Here is a 9,430-nt window from a genome sequence, read left to right as displayed (position 1 = left end):
TTTCTCCCCATTCTTTACCAGAGGGTATAACAAAAATGTACATCAACACCTTACGTTATAATTAACAATTACGAAAACTTGTGTTTCCAACAAGTTATTCTAATTACGAGGGTTTTAACTTCACACATTCTTATCTTGAATAACTTTGTATCGCTTCAAATACAAAACTCAAAATATCCAATTGTACTGATTTAATTTCAGTCACATTTCTTGATAAAAATGTCACCAACGGTTTTGCATTTGAAAACTGTTTAAGTTTCAAAAACATTGAATTTCTAAATATCTTACCAAGTTTCATTTTTAAAGGAAGTATCGACTTTTCTCTAAATATAATAGTAACGTGTATTTTTATTCACGTTACTAATATACAAATACATTTTCAAAGGAGTTGTTGTGTTGTATTGTGTTGATCCAAAATGGATTGAAAAAACGGCATTTTAAAAATTCTAGATGAAGTCAACGTTAAAAATATGTCTTCGAATATACCGTTAAATACGATAGAAGTTTGTTTGGGTAAAAATGTCAAAAATATCATTTCATTATCTTTTTTTGATTGCAAAAATTTAAAGCGGATTAAAAATATCAAAAAAAACTGTTGATATTAAATGTTATGACTGTTTAATAAGAAAAAATGTTTTAATTGAATACATTGATTAAACACTTTCTTATATAATTAAATTAAAAGGTGTTGAATATTTATATAAGTAAAAATACTAAAATGTGTGTAATTATATAACATTTGAATTTGTTTTAAAAATTTTTATTGTTTGATGACACCATATAAATACAATAAAAATAACACGTTTATTGTTATTTAATTAATAATTGTGTTATAACAACAATTGATTCTAAAGTTTTACTGTTAACAATTAATTAACTTATTTAAAAAACAAATAAAAAATAACTTGTGAAAGTTTTAAGGAATAAACTAATTAAGTTTATAAGAGTCAAATTTAATACTTTAAAAAATTACAACAGAAGTAAAAATAACTAAATAAAAAATTTGAGTTTGTTTCATTTTTACACATATATCACAAGAAATAAAAATCTATTTGATTCATGTATAAGGAATAACATAGTTAAAATTCACAAATAAATAACCAAAAAATTAATTAGAGGAAGAATATGAAAGTAAGAAGGAAAGATATGATGTATAAAGAAGATGCACCACATTGAACCAAAATATTAGTTGTACCATAACAAGTGTTACATTGATAAGTCTTGTCTGCATTAACAACATTTTTGCAATTTTCGTCTGAGCAATAGACTGAATAAACCCAATCTTTGCCATCAAGTGGTCTGACTTCATACCTCCAATAATCTCCTTTACTGAAAATAGTTATAAGTGAATTGGTTTTGTCAATTTTGGAAGTATAATATGTTCTATAGAGTCGGTCAGCATTTGGGCAATTTTTCTCATCGAATGCATTAATGAAGAACAAATGTGATGGAGCAAAGAAAGAAGTTGCAGATGTTCCACCAATTGTAATTGTTTTGCTAAGCGTTTCACCAGTTTGACATTGTGAATCCGAATAAGTGTAATACTTGGCGTTGTCACCTTCTTTGGTGTACTTATAAGAAGTACCTTTGTTCGCAGTAAAAAGGTAACAGAATCCAAATTCATATTTTGTGAATGTCATAACTTCACCTTTATAATTGTCTGTCAAATTTTCGACATAGTACTCAGCATTGGATATAGCGAGTATTGAAGCCAAAAACAAAAATTGCATGTTTTGAAGATTAATTGATTTGGCTGTTAATAAATACTACATGTTTTAAATATAATATAAATACGATTTTTAATATGACTATATTGTTTTATTATATTGCGTGATATTTGTTTTCGTAAATTATTTTTTTGATTAAAAATCTTTTGTGGTTGGTTAAATATATATAAAAATCATAGCATTTACTTCAAATTGATATATCAAATCGTTTAAAATAAGCTTGTCAGTCATTAATAGATATGTATAAACAGTTAGTATAAAACAAAAAATTCTTGTTTTCTATTTATTAAAAGTTTTGGGAATTGTCATTTTGTTTTCACTTGTAAACAAGTTCTTGAATTATCAAAAAAAAAGAAAAAATATATTAAAAAATTGAATTTAATGATTTTACTTGTATTTTATTTATAAAAACACAATGAAAGAACATAACAATTAAATTGAACTTTATGATAGTAAAAGTAATTTAATAAAAATGAACAAATTAATAAAAATTAACTATATTTGTAACTTGAAAAATATGAAAAAAAACAGATGACACAAAAAAGTTTTTTTAGTACAAAAATAGCAATTATTAAGGGATTCATGGGGATTGTTAATTTTTCTGACGATGGTAAATATCTTAAACATAATTTCTTTCAATTTAGATTTTTTTGCCTAAGATAAATAAGGTATATTTTGAAACACATGATTTTCTTTAAAAATGCTATTTATGGATTTTTTGAAAGATGATTCTTTCAGTTAATTTTTACAAAAAAATAATCTATTTCTATTTTCTGATTTACCACTTGACTAACCTTGGTTCATATGAAAACAATAAAAATTAATTTAATTTATCGAAAAAGTCGATTTATTTATCAAAATCACAAAACAAATTAATTTAACAATTTTTAATCTTTTTCACAAAAAATACAATTTATTATGAATCAATTCATGATATTTCAAACAATAAAAATTGATAGCAAATAACATATTAATAACGTATACTTTATGCGATGACAATTTATGTATTTGCGCAAATTCAAAACGCGAGGTTTTGAAGATCGATAAAACAACGATTGATAAATAAACAAATTTGTAAAATAAAATCATTTTTGTTTTAAACGGCTTTATTTATATTTCAAAACATATATACACAAGAAATATATGTTTATATTATTTTTTTATTATACGATATTAATTTCAATAAATGTATCTTTAATTCAATAAACAATTTTATTTATTATTTGGCGTTTTTGTTGTGTTTTGACGATTTTTGATATAATCAATTAACAAAAACCCACTTTATAAATAATCTTTGAAAATATAATTTTATTATTTATTTTAAATCAATAGTGGCAGTGCTATAAATATCTCTGAGGATGGTAAGTCGTGTAACAAACAGACATTATCAACACAGACTCAAACATCTAAAAAGTGAAATGACGTGTTCCCATATTCAAAAATAGTAACTTACTCAATATACATTTCAGACAGATGTAAAAGTGTAAACTTTCTATTTCTGTCATCCTCAGAAAATAATTGCCATCCTCAGAACTGTAAATCTGTTTAAAACACAAGTTAATATCAAAATGAAACATTCTTTTTAAATTATACACAATATGATTAACTTTGTTATTATAATAAATTTGAATAATTGCATAAATTACAAAAATATTAATAAATTTGTTTTTTTAAAAATGCATTATTATTAAATCAGTGTTTTCGACTTTTTCAATTTTCATTTTGATTAAAAAAACAATTATCAATTTAAATGTAGATTTTAATTATTATGTTATAAAGACGGATTCGTAAATAATTTCAATAAGTATATAATCATAATATGAACAAGTTGAATACACAATTTGTTATTTCCCGTCTCAAGTAAGCGAGATATAATTATTGTTTTTGTTTACTGATTATCGTAACGATTTTTTGATTGTATTTAATTTTTTGGCATTTATGACAAATTATTACCATTATTTAAAAATTGAACTTTGACTCAAAATATTAAGTGTAAATTATAACTTGGGGTATGAGAGTGGGCTTTATGGGGAACTGAACCTTATGGATTTATTTTTTGTATCCTCAGAAAAATATTTTTTAATAAGGATAGCTTTGATCCTGAGGATACACCTTATCCTCAAGAAACCCTTTAACTTTAGAAACAATTCAAAAAAAATGTGAAATAGGCATAAAATTAACAAATTACACTTTTTATTCAAAAAAGTCATTTTTACATTTTTGTGACAAAACTTGTTTTAATGAAATTATTTGTAAAAACAAATATAAAAATAAATTAAATTTATATTATACTTAACATTTTATATTTTTGTGTATGATTTTTCTTGTTTAATTTATTTTTAATATGTTTAAATTTTAATATATATATAATTAATGGCAGTCATAATAAAAAATTATTTAAAAAGTGTGATAATAATTGTGTAAACACCTTTTTATTTAAAATATGAACATTTCAACAGTTTAAAAATGTACTTATTAAAATATTTAAAGTTTAAAAATAATAAAACAACCTTCAAAATGGCTTCCAGATTATTACATCTTTTATTGATTTAGAAATTACCAGGTAACGTTTAAAAATAACAACACACATTTTTAATTTTGTTACTGGAAACTTGTTAAAACAATTATTAATTTAATTGGGTTTAATCATTAAATTATAAAAACAGTAAATGTTATAACAAGAAAACTTGGATAAACAAACAAATAAAATATAATTGTTAATTTTAATACCTTTTGTAGGTTTTTTTAAAAAAATACCCTTTTCTTTTACTTTAATTAAAATTAACAAATTACTTAAAAAATTATTAAAATAAATAAGGGTTTATTACAGCATACAAAGAACATAATTAAACATATGGATAAAGTTTTGAATACACTAGCGACACTTTGCAAAAACTTGGCAATAGAAATTTCAGACTTGGAAAAATCGAATAGAGATAAATACGTGGACGATGTATCACTTGACATGGCTAAACGCATGTCTAATACAGAGAATTATATAAATCAATTATGTGAAACAATTAAGAAAAAAAGAACATAGCAACATCACTAACCGAACTTATCATAAAGTTGGATGATACGTCCAATAAAATTCGAAGTGAGTTAAGTATGTATTCAACGTAAAATGACAACAAAAAGTTGTATGAAATGGTTAATGTCAGTATGGCACTTGCCGAAAAGAAATATGACTTATATAAAAAACACATAAAACAAGCTATTGACGAATTTGTTGAATCAAATAACGACACAATTGATGATATGAAAGATGTTGATGAATTTATTAAATTGAAAAAGCAACAAGATGAAAATGAAGAAGCCGAGAGATTGAAAAAAGAACATATAACACTTGAAGAGAAAAAATCTTTTGAAACAATGACTGGAATGAAGATCAAAAGTGTTATATTCAATTCAGACATAGATAACTGGTCGTTTAACAATTCAGTGTTTGAAAGAAAAATCATGAACAAGGAAAATGTGTGTTTTCTAATAGAAGACACCAATAATAACAAGTTTGGTGGCGCATTTTTTGGTAAAATCAGTTTGGAAAACACAATTGTGAACGTTGGCAAGTCATTTCTATTTTCGCTTGTAAGAGATGGGACTTTAAACTGTAGACTTTTTAAAAATAGAAATTATTCAAAGAATTACGACCTGAAAATAGGCTCTCAAAAGAATAATAAAGCACTTTTTTCTTTTGGTCCTGCTTATGATTTGTATGTGAGCAAAAAAGGTATTAATGAAAATATGTGCAAAATTCAAAATTACGAGGCCGAACATGACGACTTAACTGATGATATACGATTTTCAATTAAGAGCTTTGTTGTATTCCAGCTGGAGGTTCACTGGTATTAACTTTTAGTTGAATATTAATAACTGTGACTGTTATTATAATGGTAGTAGTTTATTTTAATAGAATGTTATTTTAAAAAGTTGTTTAGTAATTATTTACAGAATTAATAAAAAAAATGTTGAGTAAATTTTTTTAAAAACTTCAAATTCTTTTTTTAAACTGGTCAAACCCAAATCAGTTTTTGTCAAAATTGTTACAAAACTTTAAATTTTATTAAACCACTAAATTACTTCTTGTTTGTTAAGAATATATGTGATTAAATATATTGCGACTTTGACACAATAAATCGGTTAACTAGACCATTTGGATCATAAATTTTGGTATTTGCTGGAAAACAATTTTCATCAATTGATGTATAACATAACGGTATTACCACACTGCTTAGACTACTACATCCATCAAAACACTCAAAACCCAATGAGATGACATTAGATGGAATATTAACATAGCTAAGGCAATTACATTTACTAAAACAATAATCACCAATTGTAGTCACATTTATAGGTATTGTTATATCACTCAAACTTCTACACTCATAAAAACAATAATCGTCAATTGATATGACACTGGTTGGTATAACTATATTACTTAAATATTTACAACAACTAAAACACCCAAACCCAAGTGATGTGACATTTGATGGTAATATGATACTACTCAGATTTTGACATTCATTGAAACAATATAGTCCAATTTGTGTGACACATAATGGTATTGTATTCCCAAATTTGATACGATCATTTTGTGTGTAAATAACATTTTTGAATTTGAAGTTTAAATTTTTGTATTGATCGACTGTGGGGTAATATACATGAAACCACACGACAATTTGATAAAACGATTTTGTTACAACAACATTGTTACATTTAATAATATTTTGGTGACATTTATCATTTTGATGATCAACAAGAAACTCATTACCAAAATTTTCATCATACATGTGCCATAAATGAAGTGTCTCGATGTTTGGAAAGTATTTTATCGTTTTGTAACTTAGGGGAATCGGGTTGAAATGAAACTTTTCCATGTTACAAATGCATTTCTTACACACCAATTCCAAGTTAATATAGTCTTCAATTGTTTTGAAATATTTTGAAACTATCATAATATGATAACTGTCGAGTGTTGTCATTTATGATCTGACAGTTGTTTTTTTTTTCGTTTTAAAATTTTTATTTTATAGTTTCAGTTAAAAAGTCTAAACACTTTATTTATTCTAAAAACCTGATTTATTCTTTTTTTATTTATTTTTAAATATAATAAATGATAATAGTAATAATATTACTATTATTTATACAATTTTCTAATAACATAACCAATAACATAAATAAAGTTAATATCATTTAATTCTTTTTTTAATAAATGGTGTTATCATTGTTGTTATTTACTCGAAATAACACAAAATGCCGTGAACAAACTGAATGTTTTGGATCATTTTTTAAAAAATTTTTATTTTAGTCGTGGGTACTTTTTCAATATTTTCAAATACACTCTTTCGGAAAGCAAACTGGCATTTACACAGTTATTACAGTTTCACATGAATAACTTTTAACCGACCACAGAACTACAATACAATGTTCGAGTCTTCCAAACGTGTTGTTTTTTGATTATGATATGTTTTGTTTTGTTTTTAATGAAACAAGTTGTCAAATTCTTTTGTTGTATCTATCACTTCACACATAAATAATTTGCCCAACCATTTTTTACAACAATAGAACCATTTGCTGTTGTTATACACGATATTTGATTGTAATTGATTAATTATTTCATATTACAACTTAATACTTTTAATTAAAAAACTTTATAATAAATATGTTATTCAAATGTTTAATAAAGTAAAAAAGTTTGAAGTTTGAGTTTCAAATTATAAATTTACTAAATTCAATTGATGAATTAATATTTTTTTTGATTATTTGTTTTATTTAAACTAAAAATTAGATCAGCCTTTCAAAAATAATGAAACGACTTGAAAGTGTTTATTTAATGAACGTCGCGTTATATCTCAACACGATAGACGCATTAAAAACATTTATTAAAGTCAACAAGAAATGTCAACAAACAATTAATTCTCTTCATATAAACCCATTTATAAACATTTCTATTGAAACATTTACACTTAATTATTCCAAAAGAAAAATTTATTGTGATTGCATGTTAAAATTCATAGCAAAAACATTTCCGAAGATCGAAACGTTGCAATGTGGGGAGTTGGTGCTTGAGAGCAACAATAAACTTCTTAATAAAGTCAAACGAATTCGAATTGTCCGAACACAACCATTATATAATTATGTTTTACGCGAGCAACGGTTCAGATTTAATCAAACAACAAGTGAAATAACACGAAAAATAGAGTCATATTATTGTTTTTCAAAAAATTTTAAAAATATAAAAATAGACCAATTAATTGCATTGAAACGAATGAACATCAACATGGCAATACGAAACAAAGAAATTGTTGAACGAGTGATGTCATTGCCAAGTATTGAGTCTGTTGTGTTGTGGAATAACACTGACAAAGTTTTATTACAGGAAGTCAGTGAAATACTTTGCAATAACAAAAGAGTTGAAAACGGTTTCTTAAAAGTGTTTGTTTTTCTAGAGAAGTGTATTTTATGTGATATTTATTGTGTTGAATACGACGAACTTATTTTAAATTTGTGGAGACACAAAATTAGCGTGTTTGATTGTATCACCAGTGAAACACAAAGTGACTTTGTTTGCGGTGCTAATATTTGTAACAAAGTGTTTTTGACTAACAAATGTGGAATTGACGAAGTTGAGATATTTTCATTATCATTAATTAAACCATATGACTTATTTGGTAAGCGCGGGAGCGATTATGATAAGTGGGTCAGATATGTGCAAAACAACAATAACATTCAAAGCAAATATAGTGATTATATGACATTAGAACGTATTAAAAAAACAAGTGAAAAACAAGAAGAAACAAGGAAATTGGAATTTGAGAGTCTCCAACACTTAAATGAAGGAAGTGAAGTCAAATATAAATGTGAATACATGGAAAGTTTTTTGAGTGTGATTGATCACTTTGAAATTATTAACTCGTTAATAACAAACCTCTATTTTTCAACTTATCGACTGTCTAGAGTGATAATCTACCATATGTCTAATATAACACTGTTTAATATAGCGGCTACTAAAGTCACTATAGACAATTGTGATAACATTAGAGTTAATATTCTTAGTGTTGTGTTGTGTGTTATCCAAAGAAATATTACTATTAAAATTGACGTTATTGGCAGTTTAAAAAAAGCAATCATTTCACAGTGTCGCAATGTCACTTTTACCATTTCTTCACTCAAAAGAAGTAAATGGCTATTATTTGGAAAATGTAGAGATGTATGTCTTGATGGTGTCGTGTCATCTTATCTTTACATTCAAAATTGCGACAATGTCATTATCACTAACGGTAAATGGATATATTTGACGTGTGTAGAGTCCACCCGTGTTACGGTGACTCCTTCAAATATTTTAATTACAAAGTCCAAAACAAAGAAAAGTACGTTTCCAAATGAAACATTTACAGATCTTTCTAATTCATCGATTTATATATTCACAACTGGCAAAATTGATATTAAAAAATGCTTTCTGTCACAATTCAAAAACTTCCCAAATGATAATGCGGCGCAAACAGTTAAAGTGGTGTTTGAAAAATATTACAGTGAATTGGCGAACCAAAGCATAACAATTCATTTCAAAAATAACGAACTCAAAAATGTGTTATTTCAAGATGTGTATAAAATTCCGCCACTTCCCACATCAAAATTAAATTAATTTTTTCAGAAAATTATAAGACGGTATTTATTGAAAGCGCGAGTCAAGTTTTTATTAA

The 9,430-nt window shown here is 25.3% G+C and overlaps 2 protein-coding genes across 2 annotated transcripts; both read right to left on the bottom strand.

Moving 5' to 3' along the window:
• Nucleotides 1-1,112: 1,112 nt before the first annotated feature.
• EIN_522310 (hypothetical protein) lies at nucleotides 1,113-1,730 on the bottom strand (the record flags this gene model as incomplete). Its single annotated transcript, XM_004258477.1, has 1 exon — nucleotides 1,113-1,730. The coding sequence occupies one exon, from the start codon at nucleotides 1,728-1,730 to the stop codon at nucleotides 1,113-1,115; it is 618 nt and encodes a 205-aa protein (XP_004258525.1).
• Nucleotides 1,731-5,833: 4,103 nt separating this feature from the next.
• On the bottom strand, nucleotides 5,834-6,709 carry EIN_522300 (hypothetical protein; the record flags this gene model as incomplete). The annotated part of the gene is made up of 1 exon (XM_004258476.1): nucleotides 5,834-6,709. The coding sequence occupies one exon, from the start codon at nucleotides 6,707-6,709 to the stop codon at nucleotides 5,834-5,836; it is 876 nt and encodes a 291-aa protein (XP_004258524.1).
• Nucleotides 6,710-9,430: the final 2,721 nt, after the last annotated feature.

This window comes from Entamoeba invadens (assembly GCF_000330505.1).
Source record: "Entamoeba invadens IP1 unplaced genomic scaffold scaff_1105074725903, whole genome shotgun sequence".
NCBI lineage: Eukaryota > Evosea > Mastigamoebida > Endamoebidae > Entamoeba > Entamoeba invadens.
Note: the sequence above shows the minus strand (reverse complement) of the source record. Positions and strands in the feature narration are given on the sequence as shown.